The sequence below is a fragment of the Phaenicophaeus curvirostris genome, chromosome 20 (assembly GCF_032191515.1).
Source record: "Phaenicophaeus curvirostris isolate KB17595 chromosome 20, BPBGC_Pcur_1.0, whole genome shotgun sequence".
NCBI lineage: Eukaryota > Metazoa > Chordata > Aves > Cuculiformes > Cuculidae > Phaenicophaeus > Phaenicophaeus curvirostris.
In genome coordinates, this window is record NC_091411.1 from 6854210 (window position 1) to 6873800 (window position 19591).

At 44.9% G+C, this 19591-nt stretch overlaps 1 protein-coding gene across 19 annotated transcripts in view; it reads right to left on the bottom strand.

The window, feature by feature from the left end:
• The window catches only part of DNM1 (dynamin 1), a 67557-nt gene that overhangs the window by 28423 nt on the left and 19543 nt on the right, over positions 1-19591 (bottom strand). For 15 of the 19 annotated variants that reach the window (XR_011338885.1, XR_011338886.1, XR_011338884.1 and 12 more), the window contains exons 2-10: positions 13974-14047; positions 13152-13301; positions 12691-12894; positions 12065-12163; positions 11211-11371; positions 9937-10079; positions 9713-9848; positions 8445-8512; positions 7268-7406 (exon numbers count right to left, since the gene is read on the bottom strand). Coding sequence is in view for 13 of the 19 variants with exons in the window: in XM_069873638.1 (XP_069729739.1) it covers positions 7268-7406; positions 8445-8512; positions 9713-9848; positions 9937-10079; positions 11211-11371; positions 12065-12163; positions 12691-12894; positions 13152-13301; positions 13974-14047 (1174 nt within the window). In the remaining 6 variants the exon portion in view is untranslated. Of the gene's footprint in view, positions 1-4013; positions 4153-7267; positions 7407-8444; positions 8513-9712; positions 9849-9936; positions 10080-11210; positions 11372-12064; positions 12164-12690; positions 12895-13151; positions 13302-13973; positions 14048-19591 lie in introns of all 19 variants that reach the window. The other 4 variants (XM_069873633.1, XM_069873634.1, XM_069873628.1 and 1 more) reach the window with 1 other exon arrangement.

Below are 19591 nucleotides of genomic sequence, written 5' to 3' on the forward strand. Positions count from 1 at the left end.
ACACCACGCTGTTCGCCACATTACTGAGGAGGGAATTCTTCCCTGCTCAGAGAAGTAGCAGGACTTTACTGGCTGTGGTTCAAAAGAAGAGTTTCTACAGAGATGATACACGAGATTCTTCACAAATCAGCACCCGTGAAGCCCTCTAGGTTTCACACAGCACCTACCTACCCGCTGGATTCATAAGCTTCTAGGGATTTCAGTAGCAGTAACTGTACGCTTCTTAGGTCAGGCTCCACAGACAAATGAAATCAATCCTCCAGGATCTAGTCTTGTCTTCCCCACTCCACCTATCCCCTGCGAAATCATTTCATCCATTGTTTTTTAATATTAGCTCCAATTTGACTATCACATCAACTAGGATTTCCTAGTATCAGCCTTTTATATCCCCTCGAGGGGGTGCATGTAAAAAGAAGCCTCATATGATTGATACTGCATTTGTTTTGTTACTCCAGTTTACATGAAAAAAGCTTCTTAAACTGGTTTGGCTTTCTGTTCTGTATACATAAGCAATTATAACATGATAGAAAGAACTGGCTCAAAGCGTGCGGCATCACTACAGGAAGCCAGATCCCACACTAACCAGCAACAATATTCCTAACACCCGACTACAGTCTCAAACCCTTTCAGCACCCTTAGAGTCAAGCAAATTGCCATGGCCTGGAACTAAAATAGAGGGCTAGCCTGGACCCTCCCTATTTTCAACTATGTGGTTTGTTTTGAATACCAATAATCCTACAGAGGCTGGAAAAAACAAGTGGAATCAGCACTCCCCACCACCACCTTGTCTTGAAAGCACAAACTGGGTGTTCTCCATGATCTTTATGGTCCAGGCAGCTGGTTGCTTCAGAAACACACAGGCAAAGCTTCCTGTTTCCTTTGGGGGGTTGGCAAAGGATAGATGGGCAAGATATATCAAACAGAAACCCAGGAAGTTGGAAAACCTCTAAGCAAGTCTCAGCTTCTTTGCTTCAAATTAAAAAACCACAGTCAAGCAAAAAAATCACATCAAACCTCCCACTCCCACCCCACTCCCACCGAGTACAAATGCACACAAAGTGCAAAACAAGTTGTGGTTTATTCCAAACCCAGGTCATCCAGCAACATTCATATGCAAAAATAAATTGACAGCATCAGTCCTCATGCAGGAGCTTCCAACCCAACGCATGCACAGGAGAAGCAAGAGTGGGCAAGGAAAGGGGACACTGACAAGCCACAGGAGGTCACACCACCAGGGAACGTGCAATAGGGCATAGAGGGGCAAGGCATTATCACCAGCAGTACAAACAGCACCCAGAAATGCCATGACTCTGAAAGACAGGAGAGCAGGCGACCCTTCAAGGGGTTAAGTCTGTCAGCCTGGGACCAGGTCCCAGCTCAAGTGGGTTTCCAATCCTGTTTTAGCTGCCTGTTTAATCAAAATACAGGCTTACAGCCCTCTTTGAAAACCAATTTGTCCCAATGTTCCTTAGTTCCCCTCTTTGCGGATTCCAGGAGCATTCGCCAGCACAAAGATCAACCTTTAGCTGAAGGGTTGCTGACTTGCAAGACCTTCCTGCGCTTGAGATGCTGCAGTGCAGTCTGGCACAGAAGGTTCCTGCTTTTGGAAAAACACTAGCTAGAATATTGTCCTCATAGAGGTAAGGGCTTACATGCTTACACCAGCTTTCTAGTGATTTTGGAGCTACTCTTCATTTAACCAACTGGAAGAAGCTCAAAATCAGACCAGAGAACAGGTGTTAATGGCTACCTTCTCCTCAGCCCTCAACTTTGTCTAATAGTCAGGAGAGAGCCAACTGCAAATCTCTTTTCTTACAGGAAAGCTGCACTTCTGGAGACAACAGATGGGTTTGCCGCCTTCTCTGTTCTTTATTGATAGTCTCATTCCATCTATGCAGTTTTATCAACTGCGCATACAAAGATTTCTTCACCATCTGGGGTGAAATGAAATAATTGTGACAACACACAAACAACAACACACAATAGTTGAGGACAGCAACAAACCAAGGCTACAGGACTGTTAGGCTAATTCAAGAGGTGTTAGCCCAAGTGCTCTTCCTTTTAAGAAGCCTTGTGGGATTTGTAGTGAGCTTAACGGTTTGGTTTTGTCATCAGTCCACAACACAGCAGGCTGGGTATTACCTTACAATTAGCACCAGTCCTAAAGTAGCCTTTTCCAGATGCCTCCCCTAATAGCACATGCTCTTGTTCACATCAAGCAGTTAGAGCTATAACATGCAAGATAAATACTGCAAATTAACTTCTGTTCCTGTGCTGTTGCTGCCTTGTGCCATCAGAACCCATCCCAGGCTGGCTGCTACCCTAGAGCGGTCTATGGCAGTTACCTTCTACTCTTTCAGAGGGAGATACAGGAAGATTAACCTTCTCTCTACATGCAGACATTTGATTTTAAGCATTACTAAAGCCTTCCCTTTATTTTCCAGTAGTGTTGCTACGTAGTCTCCTTCCAGGAGTTACTTTGCATCTCTAACATCTGCTTCCATGGCCTCTCCGGATTTTATTACGGCCATTGGTCTCCTACAACGTCACAGCTGCTACCACCTTCCTTCCAGGATTATCTTGGTTTTATCACCTTGGAATACCCTCATGAGGTCCTCCACCACATCACAGACTGAAACCCACAGAGCAAGCGGGCGCCCAGCCATCCTAATGACACGGTCCAATAAAGAAAATGGAATTCAACACCCTTGGGGTTTTCATGATCCTTCCTCCTCCCCACCCAGAGCAGACATCTCCAGCCAGAGAGAGAAAACAGCATAAACCCATCAAAACAAAAAAAAACACAGGAGAAATGGGCTGGAAAGGAGCTGCCACAGTGGCCTCCACAATCTGGAGATTAGATCTGGAGACCTGTTATCTAAGAAATGGACTGGGCTGAGCTGAGGCCGTGCCAGAGCCATCTCCTTAACAGAGGCAGAGGCGAGCTCTGTGTTCCTAAGCACAACCAGACCTTACTAGTTCCGCTCTGCCTTCACTCTGAGCTCATATCAATTCTTACCTTCGCCTCCTTCCCAATTTAAGCGTATACATTAGTCACGCTGGCTGTCACCCTGGAAGAAGGGAATCGTAATTTTCAAGTCCTAAAATAACCCACAAATTAGCCCTTTCCGACTCAGTTTCCAGAACATACTTCTGTGCCACAGCCACATTTCTGGCCCCTCACTGCTAAGTTTAACACCAATTGCCACATCTGCCCTTTTTTTTTTTTTTTAAGGAGGCATGTGGTGCCCTCTCCTGGGGGAAATCAGCCTGGAAAAACAATGGGCTCCTGCCCCAGCCTCTAGGCAGCGTTTGACTTTCCCTCTCCACCTCCTGCTGCCCTCTGCTAGCCTAGGGCTTCACCTCTTGTAGTTCACAACACCCGAGAAGTATCCACGCCACTTCCCACTGAGCACGGTCCATGGAGCAAGGAATCAGCAGGAGAATGATGCAGAGGGTGCAATGCCTGGAAAAACTCTCCCCCAAGCCATTTGGGACAGTCATCTTCCTTGTTGACTGTGAATATCCCTTGCAGAACACTTTGCACCTCAGACTTTTAACACCTGTTGTCCTATATGTGCTACTGCTTGACAGAGCTACTCATGCTGTGGGGACACAAGGTCTTTTTCCAGCTTTTCTAGAGTATCTGGACTTCTGGCCCCAGAAAAAAAAACCAAGTAAGACGTTCCAAATGTGCAGGCAGCTGCACAGCAAAGGGTCTGAGCCACACTGAAGTGGACACTGAGCCAGTGGTAAAGGGTATGCTAGAATAATCCATTGGATCTCAGCTCACTTCTCAGCTGAAGAAGCCATCAGCTGATGCCCACGTCTCTCGGCCTGCTTTTAAACTACTCTTACATCTGCGGGTTGCTGCTCTCCTTCAGACGCATCTTTATAACCATTTTCTCTCACTAGGTTTGCTGGAACGTCTCGGGGGTGTGTGGAGAAACAGCGTGGAAGTGTGTGGGAAGGGGGTGGGCATGAACCTTTCTTTGCGTTTTGTGTTTCTTTACCTTTTCGCTACACTTTCTGATGGTGGATGTGAGCTCACTCACTACCATATCCACACACTTCAGACTCGGCTCCTTCAACTTCTGCACCTGCTTTTTCACTATGGCTTCAAAAGCGAGGTCAGGCGTGAAGAGACCCGTTCTGCATGGCAGGGGCAGGGTGGGAGGAAGCAACGAGGAAGAAGGAAGCGAAGCAGAGAAAGAGCAGGAAGGAGGAGGAAAGAGAAAGAAGGAAAAGGGAAAAGAGAGAAAACACAAGGCAAAATGAGAAGTGAGATTTTGGTTCATTCCATTAGTTCATTGAACCAGGTGAGCATTGCTATGGGGCCTGTGCACTGCCAAGTATCAGGAGAGTCTACAGGCAAATGGAAGTGGCAAAGGGAGTGAGGTAGGAGCAGCTGGGCCAGTGAAATGGTGAGCCGTCAAGAGCAAGATGAATGGATGGAGCCCCCCAGGGATCAAGTGATCTCTTCCTGAAGGAAAGCTTCTTTGGATTTTAAGACAAAGCTTCTTGCCACGGTGAGCCACAGCCGCTCTGCCCAGAGGCTCACCATGTCTCATTTCCCTTTGTCTCAGACATTCCCCCTTCCTCCCCACCACAATTACCTCCTCTTTATGTTTCCCTTACTCCAGCTGCAGGAAGCCTGACCAGGAGCCAAGCGAAGGCCCACGAAGTCTGCCACTTGCACCTTGTTTTGGCAGAACTGAATTGATATCTCAGTCTCAGGGTTTCAGACAAGCTGCTCCACATTTTATCTCTTCCTCCTCCTTTGCAACCTTAACTTCCTCAGTGAAAACAGATGTACCCAGTGCTTAAAAAAAGATGCAAACACACTACAGGGCATACACAGCTACAAAAGCATCTGTTCTGCCCCTGCCAACCTGTAGCATCAGACCCAATATAGACCAAATTTCCACAGAAACTAAAGTACTAAGATAAGGCCTAATTAATCCTGGGGTTACTGCACCCAAAGAAGTTTTCCAGCACATTTTCAACACCTCAGAGCTTCAGCCAGGAAGCTCTTTGTTACATGATCTAAGTTACTTGTTTAAGCATGGGGCATTACTGCTTTGCAAGTGCTTTCAAGGGATCAATGTCTCCTTGACTTGGAAAGCACACACTGTCTTCCTAAAGATCCAGTTAATAGTCAACCTGGGGTGCTTACAGCTAACAATCAGTTCAGGGCTAGCTATAAATAAGCACCACCTCATTTATATCTTATTTTCCCCTTCACCTCCTCTTTTACGTCTTTGTGGATAACATCTGCAAGCCCCCAAGCTACACCAGTGTTAAAACTCGAACACATATTAGAGGACCCACAACTAGTCTGCCTTTCAGGCAGCAAAGAGTACGTTAAAGGATTCAGCTTCACCCAAGGGTCTCTCTAAAGGTACCAACAATGCCCCTTTTGAGCAAAGCAAGAGCATTTCCAGAGTTGAGTCCCTAACCTCTGACTCAGCAGTGGTTTCCTTCTAATCCAGCTGCCCTGCCAAGCTCAATATTCACCGTTTCCCCTTAAGACTTAAGGAGCCCTGCACAAAATAAATACTTCAAAATTTCAGTCCCTTCCAGTATCTGAGCATCACCTGAAAGACAATATTGTGTTTCTTCAGATACAAAACTGTAACCATGGCTACTAGAGCACATACAGAACAACTCGCTCAAGTCAACCACCAGATTCCTAGCAGTAGGATCTCAGCTAAAGCAGAATACATCAATCCTGAATTTGTGACATTTCTCCACCCCTGTAGTCTCCTTCCCACCCTTATTTCCCATCCTGCTGTAGCCACCACGTGATCACTTGAGGAACCTGCGCCACCGTTGGAACAGATGGGCTACTGTGGAATTGTCAGGAAAACAGGAAACAAAAAGAAGCAATGAAGAAAAGTAGGAAATGGAGGGAAGGATGCAAAGAGAAAGGATGAGTGGGAGATTTTGAATAGCAACTGATGGATGGAGAACAAACCAAGAGAAGCTTCAGAGGGCATGAAAAAAAAGGGCCCTTCTGATCCAGTTAGCAGGCAACTCTGGATACTTGGCAGCCTGAGGGCCTGTGCTTACCTGTCGCCAGGCTCTAATGGCAATTTTCTGGGTGCTCCCCACAGTCACATACCCCGAGAGAGGACAGCAGGACAGAAAAAGGAAGCTCCTCCAGCACTCTAGAAACCTGAGCAATTTCTCACTGTATCCACCTGGCTTTCCCAGCCTGAGCTGGAGGGAAACTTGTGCCCTTTCACAGAGGCTCTTGGCCCCAAGGACTAGGCATCTCTGCAATTATCACCACTCGGGCACCTCGTGGAGACAGGGTGTCAGGCTGTCCAGACACCTCCTGCAGTGCCCGTTTACCTGCACCTCAACAGCCAGTGGCGATTCCAGTCTCCAGTGCCCACACCACCATCCTAACGGAGGCGCCTTCTCACCAGCACCCAGCCCTGCCTGGAGCAGCGAGCCATGGCTGAGAGCGACAGCACAAACCATCTTATCCTGCTGCCTTTCAACCCCAGCCTCAGCAACAAAAGCTGCCATATCCCAAAGGAAAGAATCAAGGCAGGTTCCCTCCCTCAGCCACATAAGATAGCAGTACAGATCGCAAAGGGCAAAACCTGAAGTCCTCGTTCTCTCTCTCAGAGAGCAGGAGGACCCCAGGGGTTGATGGACACTAATTTGCTTTGTCTCAGCCATGTGCTGCCCTTCCAGAACAGGAGATGGACCGAGCTAACCAGAAACCAAGCCAAACACCACAGAGATGTTGCCCTGCAATACAATCCACAGCTGTAGCTGCTGCAGCCTCCGAAGCTCAGCCCCATACATCCCCCCAGCAGCACCCAAAGGCCAGTTTGGGAATAACTTTCCCACTTTATAGAATAGCAGAGGGGATGAAATTTAAATCCCAGTTTCTGGCTTGGAAATTAAATCCAGAAACCAAAGCCAAATGTGGCCATGTAAGAAATACCTTTGGCTTTGGAAGGAATCAAGAGTCATGCTACAAACAGAGGGGTGGCAGGGACATCTCCTTTAGCTCCAAAACATTCAGGGAGCAGGGTCGTGGCCCGTGGCCCATTTCCCACAGAGCTTTTCTTTCTGTTTGGCTTGTTGGCTGGATCACCCCAGGCTGGTACTGCTCAGGTCTAGTCATGCTGAGGAGGTGGTTAGAAACACCGAGTGTGGCTGCAGGCAAGTCCCTGCCCAGGTCACAATGCTGCGCCACAGCCAGCGAGCGGGTGGAAGGTGTCAGCTCCATGCTGCCTCTGGTTACCTTCTTGGTGCACTGTCTAACGGTATTGATTAACTCCGAAATGACCATGTCCACGCATTTCAGGCAAGGTTCTTTAATCTTCTTCACCTGCTTTTTCACAATGGTCTCAAAGGCCATGTCGGGTGTGAAGAGACCGGTTCTAAACACCCAGGGTGGGGATGAGACAAGGCAGGAGGGGGAGAAGGGGCAAGGAGAACGTCACAGCATTACACACACATCTTGGAGCAGAGGCACTGCCATCACTGAAACCCGGCACCTGGGGCTGGGGAGCGTCACATCCCCTGGACAAGCCCTGACTGGAGTCCATGGAAAATGGGGGATGCTTGGCACCTCCCAGGAAGGATGTGCTAAGGGCAAAATGGATTATAAGCTGGATAGTCAGGGACAAGCCACCATTTCACCTCAGCCACCAGGCCTGAGGGTGGCAGGGGTGGCCACTCCACAGTATACTTTGACCTCAGAGCTGCACAGCAGATGGGAGGCCTTTTCTGAAAGGTTTTCTTCATGACTAGGGCACTAACGTGTTTGATCTCCTTTATCAAGCTCAGCCAGTGACTGAGCAAAAGAAAGGGGTGAAAATAAATCGAGGTCGGTAAATACAGACACATCCATAGCGTGCAGGAAGGGCCCCAGGTGCTGCTCACCTTCCCAGAAGCAGCACAACTCGCTTTCTGACAGCCAACCGCCACTGAGGGGAACACAGCTGTTTGTTAACTACCTCCTGGGCCACTGGGATCCTGGCGATGGGCACCCCAACATTCCCTCAGGTCCCTGGGGGAGGTGGCACTCAGTGCCAATAACCATTTTGAATAACTAAGCCTTGGTTAGTATGGAGGCAGAAAGCGAAAACCAATGTTGTAGGTTGTAGTTTTAACTAAATGAAAGTAGTATGAGCTTACACCCCTCTTTCTATCCTTTCTTATGTTAAGAGACAAGAAGGAAGGAGAAAATGTCCAGCCACCAAGGCAGTTTTACCTTTTAGGCTTCTGCAGCTCTCACAGGGGAAGAGAAAGCAAACTGCCTTGGATGAGTGTCCCTACTCCCACTGAGGCGGTCCGAGGAGGTTGTCCCTCCTCTTTGGCTGACCTACCGTACCTCTGAAGTCTTCAACTCCATTCGAAAGTTCTAGAAGTATCTACAAGACTATGCAATGTTCTGCCCAGTGCATGATACGTGCCTGATACCATGGATGTTCTTGATGGCATAGCTAATCTCCCGCCGCAGCTCCTTCTCATCAAACTCCATCTACACCAAAAGAGAAGTTTGTCAGCAACTGTCAGACACTTATTTGCCCATTCCAAGGATACACAACAGCGCACTTTACAGAGAAGAGGTCCCATGCCAGCACTACCCTGTGACAGAGGAGTTATTAGTCCAGGTGTTGGATACAGAGCTCAGCCGTAAAGCTTCTATTGCCAATGCAGATATTCTGGACAAATATGAACAGTGAAGGGCTTACATTTACAGATGCCAAGCCCCAACAGCTCCCAAGAAGCCTCTTTGAGATAAAGCAGTAGGACTGAAGTGCTAGATTGTTTTCTAAAACAAATCATTTTGTCTCAAGATACAGCATGAGGGCTTGGCAGCTGTTTTTTCAGTCAACACCACTAACAGATCTACAATTCACATACAAAATGTATTATCCAATACAGAGTAGACTCTTGTATTTCACTAAAAAGGCTTCATGGTATTATTAAAATGCAAAAAAAAAAGGGGGGGGGGGCAGGAAGCAAAATGCAGAAAATCCACGACTGGAGTGATTTGGCTCTTGAGTCTGTTCCAATTGACATTAAAAAAAGTTTTACTGTACCACTTCTGATCAGGTTAGTGCACTTTGCCATCCAAGAAAACGATCGTTCAATAAAAAACCTCTTCAACTGAGGAAGAGTTATGACCATAGAACAGTTTCTACACTGTTCCCACCTCCATGCTACTTGTAGTGGACAGATAGAATTAATGCCAGGTGTATCTACACCCTCTTTCCTGCTTTTTGTGTTTCAGGGCAGCTTTAGGTCTGGTCTGGTGCTCAGGTTCAAGGAAGTACAAGTCCCAGCACCATTTGTACTATGTGAAATTCAAAGTTGCTCTAGCGTAACGTATCTGCAAGGGCATTCAGTTATTAATTTATTATTGTTTGTGTTAAAGGAAATTAATGTGCAGATTTAATTTTGCATTTAGGAATTAAGCCAAAGAAATACTGTCATTTAACTAAAAGAAAGCTAAGTTCTGTCACAAGGGCAGAGACTGCGGGAAAGGTCAGTGCTTTGGGAAGGCTCCAATAAAGAGACAAAAGTAAGTAAAAAAAGTGATAGAAGGAAGAATATGAAACGAAGTAGCCAAAAGGAAAGACAGAAGATGAAAGATACCAAGGGGAGCAAGGAGACAGACAAAAGATGTAACAAGCAAGGAGGCAAAGCGGATCTCAGGAGCACAGGGAACCAGTACCTTCACCAGTTCAAAGGGGAAACGCTCATGAAAGATGCGGTTAATCCTAGCTCCTCCTGACAGCTCATAGGTATCAATTTGGTCTCCAGAGCCTTCAATACGTTTCTCAAAGTCCACAGCAAACTGCTGGACCATCCTGAAAGAAGACAAACACCATGAAGTAAAAGTGACGGCTGAGCAGTCGGCCACCTCCAAGGGAGAGATAGGCAGCTGAGGCCACTCACTGAAGCAGAGCTTTGGTCTTGCGAGCAGGGTCATCAGGACGAAAGTTCTTGTACTCCTCCACTTCTTTCTCAATGGAGAGAAGTTGGCTTTGGAGCTTGTTCCGCAGCCCCGGCAGGGTGTCACGGATGTGGTTGGTCAATTGCTGCACAAGAAGAAGGGTTAAGACTGTAACAAACCTCTAGGTGGTTGCTGGGAAGAGTTTACTACCTCCACACCACAAAATTAAGAGGAATGCTCCTCTCTTCTGTATTCAATCCTCCTGAGTGATCCTAAACCAAGCCCTATCTCAGGGCAGAGGGCAGTAGTTAGCAGGGTGTATCCTGCCTCCCCAGCTCTTATCTGTTGCACCCCTCTAATCTGGAAATTCATTTTACCTTCTAGTCTGGTACAAAACCCCCATTCATCGAGGCCTGCTGCCTCCAACCCAAGGATACACCGTGCCTACAAGTACTAACATTTGCTATTTACACCAGAATAAAGGCTATTCTGTCTTCAGATGAGCCCACCATTGGCACCCAAGGTGGTGGTGATGCTCTTTTTCAACAAGAATGGTGAAAAGGCCAGGTGGATGGAGCCAAAACCACTGATGTGGCTCTAATAAGTTTCCACAGAGCACAGCTGCGGAAAACTCCAGTTTAAAGATGAATGTTTAAATAAGGAAGGAAAAGAACAAAGTAATTCATCACTTAAGAGTATTTCAAGGGAGCAGAGAGGAAAGTAACAATAAGTTGCTACTCTACTAGACAGGAGATAAGACAGCCATAATAGATGGGAAAATGACTACTGGTATCACATTTAAATCAATCTTTGCAGCTTACAGTTAGGTACAGAGACAACTAGAAATTCAGACGGTATCTTTTTGCTTAACCAGAAGGACCTTGCATTCTGATAGTGTGAATGCCATGAACCAAGTATTGATTTTGCAGCAGTGTCACTGAGAGGATAAAGCAGCGCTCTGCCTTTGGGCTGTAGGCGTCGTTATTTCCCTTAATGGGTTTCAGTGGATCAGTATTACACAGGCACGCTCCACAGGACGTGGCACCAAATTGCCTTTTATGATGCAGAGGAAGAAGAGTTAACCGATTTTCACCAATCTCACTGCAGTACAACAGTTTAAAGTATTTGACCACAAACTTCAGTTTTTTCTGTACTCCTCCATCTCAGAACAGCCCTAATCACAGAATCACCAGGTTGGAAAAGACCCACTGGATCATCGAGTCCAGCCTAGTCATGCTTGTGACAGTGGGCAGCAGTTCTCAACTGCTGACAGTACCTGGTTCAATATTTTCTGCAGGTAGGGGGTTCCCATGCGATCAGCCATGTGTCTGTAGGCTGGGTGGGAGAGAAAAAACTTCCTCTCTGCAGCCAGAGCTGCCTGAATGTCCTTCTTGCCATCAATGTCCTTCTGACTTCTGTTGACTACACCGATGTAACCTGTAAAAGTGGGGTTAGAGATCAGATGGCTTAAAGGATGAGAATGTAAACAGGAGTCAGACTGAGAATGAAGTTACCCAGCTGGCAGCAGTGCAAAAGGGGAATTCTGGTGGCAACACATTATTAGGAACCAATTGCAAGGAGTTTAAAACTAGAATTTCCACTGAATAGCTTAAGTCTTGATATAAACGTCTATGCAAGTGAGAATTAGCTTATTTATTACTGTTTCCCCAATCACAAAGCATATCCTAGTCTTGTTCATCTGAGACTCTTCTGTTATAGCGCTCAAGACAGGTACTTCACTATGGCTATAACATAGCATGTATTACAATTCGAAGTTATTTAATCTGACAAATTATTGTAATCTCATCTACATAAAAGATGAAGGGTCTTTTAAACAAGAGTTCCATTTTTGCAGCTTGCCTTTTTAAAAAATGTAAGGAAAGAGAAAGTAAAGATAACAGCATAAGGCTATGCTTCTGCTAGGACTACATATTAGGGTACAAATACCTAAAAAGTTCCTATTAACAGCATGACTGATCCCTGTTCCCCAGCTCTTCTCAGTTCCAGCTTGGAACAGAGACGGCTTAACCACAAGTTGCAACACATGTCACAGGAAGGGGATGAGACCAGGACACCTCACACAGGGAAAACAGAGGAAGGAGATCACGGACAAAGCATGAGGAAACATACCTCTACGGAGGGGAAGCAATTTATTTTCTAACACATCTCGTGCATCGGTTCCTTCATCCATAAGATCCAGCTTAGTGATGACTCCAATAGTGCGTTGCCCTATGGAAAAAGCACAAACGTATTTATCAAGCAAATAACTCATGCAATGTTTTCCCCTGTTCACAGAGCTTACAGATTGCCCCACTTGGCTACTCAAGGGCCCTTGAACTCAAATATTACAGTTCCCATTGAGTCCAACAGGCCGTGAGAGCACAACAGACAGTAGGTGAGCTCATTTCTCAGTAATATCCTGCTGAAATACGCACATGCTATGCTGCGGCAGAGAGGAATTTTAGTGCAGGTGTTCCTACTTTTCTACAGGTAGAATGCAGAAGACTAAAGGAAAGGAAATCCTTTACCTCTTTGGAAATGAGGCTCAGATAAAGGAAGAGAAAGGGAATAACAAAAATTCTGTTACGTAACTGTTAAGACTCACTAGCATCTCTCAGAAAAGGGTATATGTTGGTGAGTATACAACCCAAGACAACAGACACTAGCCCACATCGACTGGGCTAATGACAACCAGAAGGTAAAAGGAAAATTAAGCCGCTGTCTAATAACATCATACCAAAGTAAGAGATACTTACCTTGAGGATCCACCTCCTTTGCAACTTTCAGGGCATCAGAATTGGCCAAATCGGAGTTGGCTGGGGATACTGCCAGGATGAGGCAATTCTCTTTGGTGACAAACTGCATCAGCATATCTCGGATCTGAAACTCGATGTCAGGGGGCTGGTCCCCCACTGGGACTTTTGTCATACCCGGTAGATCCACCAAGGTCAGGCTCAGGACTAGACATAGGGAAGAGAAGACAGCACTGTAAGACCCACACTGATGGAAAGGAACAGACTCAGGAGCGAGTTTCTGCACAGACTTCAGTTGTTCCAAGGAGTTCTGCTACCAGTCAGCTACTTCAGCTGGCAGACAAACCTATTTTAGACCAAAGCCAAGCACACTCCCCATTTCATCTCTGTTCTTTCTGTCTTGAATGACAGAACAGCAACCTGCCTCATCTGCCTCCTGACTCAGATGCTGCATTAGGACTCACCATGGGGAGAGTAGACTCGAAGATTGATGGGCACAGGGGAAATCCCTTTGTTGGAGCCAGTAACACGATCCGTTTCAGCCTCAATCTCCAAACGGATCTCCTCAAAATCAGTGAATTTCTTTCCTTTGCAGTGTAGGAACTCGCCATATTCTATTTAAAAAGAAGGAGAGAGTCAGAAATACTCACTGAAATCAGAAAGCATAATGAAAACATGTCCTGAAGCAAAAAAAAACCCCAAATGCGGTTGAAGGGATGAGGGCCTTTTCCACTAGAACCCAGCAGGTTAGCACTGAAGTTAGTGCAGTCACACCAACCTCTGAGAGGGTTCAGTCGAGCCCAACACCTTCACAACCGAGCTTTTGCATCAGCAAAGGCGGCACCCTCATTTGTCATCATCCAAGTAATAATCCAGGACCTTTTCTGTTCATACCAAGCAAACCTAGCATGCACTTGCCTGCAGCAGCGGAGACTTCCACAACTGCACTGGGAGCTCCCTCAGGAGAACTTGGACCAGCTTTGTGCTACAGTGCTGGGGTAAGTAACAGTCTCGCTACATAACACGAACAGTCAAGAGAGTCATTCACTTTCCTGCTCCTGGATGAGATCCTCACTTATATTAAGTAATGAAAATATCCTACAAGTTATTAGCAGTAATTGTAATTGTCAGTAAAAGTAATAGGGCAGTAATGAATTACCCAAAAGATCAGCCATAGAGCTCTGGAGTCTTTCTTCTCTAGATCCCAGTGTCCTTTCACTGAGTTTTCAGTACATTAAATCATCTCACCTCACCCCTTATTTCAAGAAGCAAGGGAGCTCACATACCTGTGGTGGAGTTCACCAGCTGCAGGACCAGTGGGCGCCTGGTTACAATACCAGATCCACGCGGCAGAAAGTCCCTGAAACAAAACAGGAAGTTTTGGATGAGTGAATGATTGTTTCCTTCCCTTTTCACAGATTTTCTGCTTCTATAAGCATACCACAGTTCTAACAGGCAGTCTCAGCCATGGGCATAAAGAAGTTCAAGGCACTAAAAACCAAGTGCTCCTCTTCAAGGAGGATAAGAGCTTGTTGTTCTGAAGAAGCCTATAGTCACAGCCCATCCTCTCTAATCCTGTAACAGCTACAGCTCCCTCAGCTCTAGTTCCAAGCTAACTAACAACCCCATTTAATATAGCCATCTGTACTTTGGAAAGAAATAATCTCTTTCATTAGAAAGAAAGATAAATTGAAGCATAACCTGAAAACTAGCACATCTCCTTTTGACAAAATACAATTACCCAAGTGACAACAAAAATCACTCACAGTGCACTCCAGGGCTGGAGAACACACCACATTGCTCCAGCATGCAAACACCACATGAGTCTGAAAGAATAAAGGGCAGCCAAAGGCTTGCATCTATCCAGGTTTTCTCCTGGCTAGCTATTCAAAGTACACGTACCACCAAGGCAAAAGTGGCAGCAGCTTCCTTCTACGTTCACAAGAACCCTGAATTTTTGTGTACTTCAAACCATTTCAAAGAAAGGAAGCCTTTCCCTATCCTTCTCCAAATGCTGATCTAGCAGTCGCAGCCCACAAGTTCTCCTTTGCTTTTTCTTTTTCCGTTTCCAAGTGCTTTGAGCAAAGCTCGGCATGTTCACTGCATCCGCCGATTACCTTGCTAGTTTGTGGTCTGGTTTTCAAGTACTCAGCTGTTCCGAGGGCTCTTCAGGAGTCACCAGGCATTTCTGAAAGTACAAGCGATTGCTTTCTTGCCCAGTGGAAGAAGCATCACTCCAAACCATGGTTCCTACAGCATGAATACGGTTTTCTTTGTTAAAAGACATCCTACCTACATTGCTGGAACCCTGGCACACAGTCCTCCCTCCCTCAATAGTTGTGGTAATGAATAATTTGGCTAATTTGGTAGTGACTAACCACCCCGGTGAACAAGAAATCTCCATTTTGAGTGTCTTGCTCTCAGCCCTGCATGAGCTTAACACTGACAAAAGATGCAAAGATGAGTAATGAGCTTTTGTTTTAACGCATCAGACAAGGACTTGAGCAATTTTCTTTCAGCTCCTGGGTTTGGCCACTGATTTCCTACCGTATGAAAGTTCTACTTCTTTATATTTCCCTTCCCTCAGCTATAAAAGTAATTTCTCCACCTGTGGGGCCGTCAGAATAACTTCAGAACATCAAAAACTGCAGAGTAGTTTCAAGTGAAGGGAGGATATGGAGGCATCCTACAATCTCTAACAACTCAATTAAAATACCTCCTGTAAATTAAGTCTGGAGTAATAGGACCTCTGGTATAACTCTAACAGTTAAAATAAGACTGGAACCCATTCTCACTATTTCAGACTTCTCAGAACCATGAAGAGTTAACCAGGGTCTCTCTTCCATTTGTTTTTCAAATACAGTTTTTCCATTCCAGTGGGAATAACCCTGTAATCTTTGAAGCATCGCATCATTCTAGCGGTTTTCTGCTGTCTCAGATCCATTCCCATATACGACTGTGGTCAACACGTGAATAAAGACCTACTCTAGGCATCAGTTTTTAGTATAACAAATCCATCTGAGTCGCACTGACTTTTGAACTCACTGTACCTGAGAAAAAGGCATCCTGTTACTAGAGATGCCCTTTCCAGCACACGGAGACAATGCTCTAGTTACTGATCTCCAACTTGCAGTATCAAATCCTGCTTTACTGTAAGAAAAGCGCTACTTGCATTTACAAGCACGAGCTTGTAAGATTCCATTCATGTCGTGCTCCGTGTTTTCCTGAAGCTTTCTGCCCTGGCCAAAATCTCGACTTCTCCGCTGTCCCTGTCACAGCCACTAAGGCAAAAACTCAGGGCAAATAGAGATGGGAAAAAACCCATGGGGCATCTGGATTCCAACATTATAAAAAATAATCCCATTTACTGTGTTAACTGAAGGAGCTCCTGGGCTATTCCAAGGAAAACACTCAGTCCTCATAGAGGACAAGATGAGAAATCCATCAGCCAAATTTAGTCACCTAAATCAACAATCTTAGGGCTGCTTTAGTTCTGAGTGAAAATGTGCAATCTGCTCCCCGATAATCAGAAAATGAGTACGTTCTCATCCACAAATCACTGGCAGGTACATGTGATTCATCTTAAGTTTTCTCTACTCTTGACTCTTATCAGGAGTTACAGAAAAAAAGCTTCATAAAAAAACACAACTGATACAGCAACACCCCACAGCATCCGCATGGTTTCCTCTTCTTCCCTTCCTTCCTCCCCATCTCTTGGACAAACCCGTTCCTCCCCCAGCTCCAGCTGAGCCTTTCAAACCATAGACACTAAAAAGTACAAATTAGTAAATTCTGTGACAAACTGGCTGGGAGCCAAGGAGAAGGGAGCACATGGGAGCATCGCCTGCCCTCTTGCAGCAGGCATCAAATTGCTTCTTTAAATCAACTAAACAATAGAGCACATGGACAACATGCCCAGCACAGTCTGAATCCACATATGAGCCAGGCGAAAGACCCACACACAAACCCCTACTGCTCCAGAAAGGGCAGCATCAAGTGATGAAATTCAGTCAAAATTAGGGAAATTAGGAAATGATACAAGAGATAAGAACAACCAGATGTCAGATGACTTGGGCAGACAAGAGTAGAAGAGTGAGATAAAGTGGGTTATTCAATTCCAGCACAGGAGATGCGCGGTAGCAAGGCTGAAGCGGGGGGAAATAGATGGAATAAGTTTTCAGAGATAAAATGCTGTAAGGCACTGAGTGCTGGAACAAGGAGGGCAGCAGGAATTCGCCTGTAAGACAAGGCAGTCTCTAGCACGACATCAAAAGCAGCCTCGTTACAGATACCGCTGTACCACACTTGATGCTTGAAATGTTATTCCATTAAGTTGAGAGCACCAACCCCCAATTTCCTCCTCCACTTTGTACCTTAAGAACTGAAAATTAGGGTTTTCGGTGCTTTGTTCGTAACATGCAGAAGTGGCACGACAACATTTGATTCCCCAAGCTTTTAAGCAGGAAAAGCACACCTTCAGACTAGGCTTCATCCAGAGAACACAGCGAAGTAGCAGCTAAAACAGACAGACAAGTTGTATTCAAGGAATATAAATACTTAATTTGACTGTTTCTTTTTTGCTTAGTTATTGACTTAGAATTCACTATTGAGATATTGAGATATCAGTTCTAGCAATGCAATTCCAAGCATTTTATCAGAATTGGAAAACTAGAATCAGATCAGCCACGTTTCCCAAACCATCAGTTGTTGGAAGACTTACAGACATTTTATACTGATTTTCTATTAACTACTGTCACAGAGAGGATACTGAGTTAGATAAATTCTTGGTCTGACCAGCAAGAGATCTCTTCTAAATAAAGACAACAAAAAGAAGCAAGGATGCAAATCCTGATGGGTCTCAGACTAGAAGAGCTCAGGCAGGGAACTGACCTGAAAAGGCATTTATTGTTATATTTTGCATTGCTCACTTCTGAAACGCTTACACTTGTTCTCGACCAGCTACTTCAGGGCAAACCCAATCACATCATCCCTTCCAGTCTTATTTCTATTTTAGTATGCAGAGCTGCATTAAAGTACAGATTTGGGCTGAAAGCTGCATTAGTAACGCAATAAAAGTAATATTTGAGGGATGAAAAACAATCTAGCAGTTACTGCAGAGCAACATGCAAACAAAATCCAAACACAGGGCAAACAAAGGCAATCTTTACATCACACAGCAACACAACCAGGGCACTGGAGGCTCAAGGTTTCCCTACTAGTTTCTAGAAGTCAAGCAATATATGAAAAACCTCAATGTACTAGGTATCTTGGAACAGAAGAAAAAGGTCCTATTCATGACAGAAAAACCACGTTTGCTCTATAAACAAGTTCCAGAATTCATTAATGACTTGCACAGTACAGAGGATTACAAGTTAAAGGCAACACGGACCAAAGATATTTCCCTCTAGAGTATAAGACACACAAGATTGACAAACCGCTTGCATAATCCAACATATATTTTACAGAAAGGGAAGAAAATGTGGATAGATGCAGTCAAAAAAAGTACAACGGATACTCATATGAAGAGTTCGAGACTTCGTGAAGAGGCACACATTGACTTTCAGGCAAGTTTCTTGTGTATATTCACTTGCTACTACATTGAAGAAAGTGTGACTCCATTAAACATCTCTATTAAAAGAAGATACTTGCATGAGCTGGTTTATTTGTTCTTAAAGAACACACAATTTGCTAGTCAAAAAACCACTTGTTTACTCCTTTGGTCAAACACTTGCTCTTGATCTGATGTTTTCTTGCTAAGAGACCAATAGATCCTTGGAGGAGGAACTACTCTTCCAGCACTGCCGTGGTCATTATTGGAATATTGTGCCTGGTTCATCTGCTTTGTTAGAATAAACACTCTCAAACCTGATAAATACAAAAGAAGTGATCACATGAGCAAGTCTGTCCCTTCACGCTTTGCCATGAAGCAGTTAGCCCACTCTTAGGTCTGTGATCTAAAGCTTAGAGATTCCTTGTAACAGTCAGTGTTATTTAATTCCAGCAATACAGCATTTGTGGGCACCCTGCCTATGAGCCTGAAGCCACAATTCAGCAGTGGCAACCGTCCCTTCCTTCACTGTTAGGAAGCGAATATACTAACAACATATCCTACATATCTGCTCAGATGGCAGGTGCTTCTCAATAGTCTTCTCCTGCAAGTATGAGCACTGTGCATTCCCTCCTTCCATCAAATTCAAGTGGAAAAGCACCTCTGCCAGCCATCTCCTTTGGGTTGCATAAAGAAACTATCTACTTTTTTTGCAATTCCTCGCTTTAATAAGAGGTTCCCCGAGGCTTGTTAAGCGATCACTATATAATACTGACCAAGAAATCTAATTTCAGCTACAAATCTATCCATAGGAGGGGAATGAATCAATGCATCTTCTCCATCCACTGGTAACCTGCCAGGACTGACTCAAAGCTTTTTCATGCATGATTTTAGTCTTCACTGAAGCTGCAATGAAAGTCATCGACAGATAACAACAGAAGTGAGTCCATGGTACCATCTCTTGCTCTAAATGGAAGACAGACCAAATGCTTTTACCGCCACTTACTTTTTCTCCCTCCAGAGACGCCGGAAGGCTTGCAAAGCTGTTTGTAGAGGGCTTTGAAATACGAATCTAGTCTAGCTGTACCAACACAGCATCCTTGCAGTTTATTGTTTGTCAGTCCTTGGAGATTCTTGGATTAGAACGCACTAGAGAAAGTAAAGCCTCAACTAAAAAGCCAAAATAGCAGCTTACGAAGACATAAAAGTAGTTCCAAAGAACAGAAGAGAAAACATCACCATCTGATCTTTTAATTTCCATTTGATTTCTTATTAAGTATCTACAGACAATAGGCTATTAAGGGACACGACTAATCCTCAGTTTGGATTATATTAGTTTCAGAAAATTAAAGATTC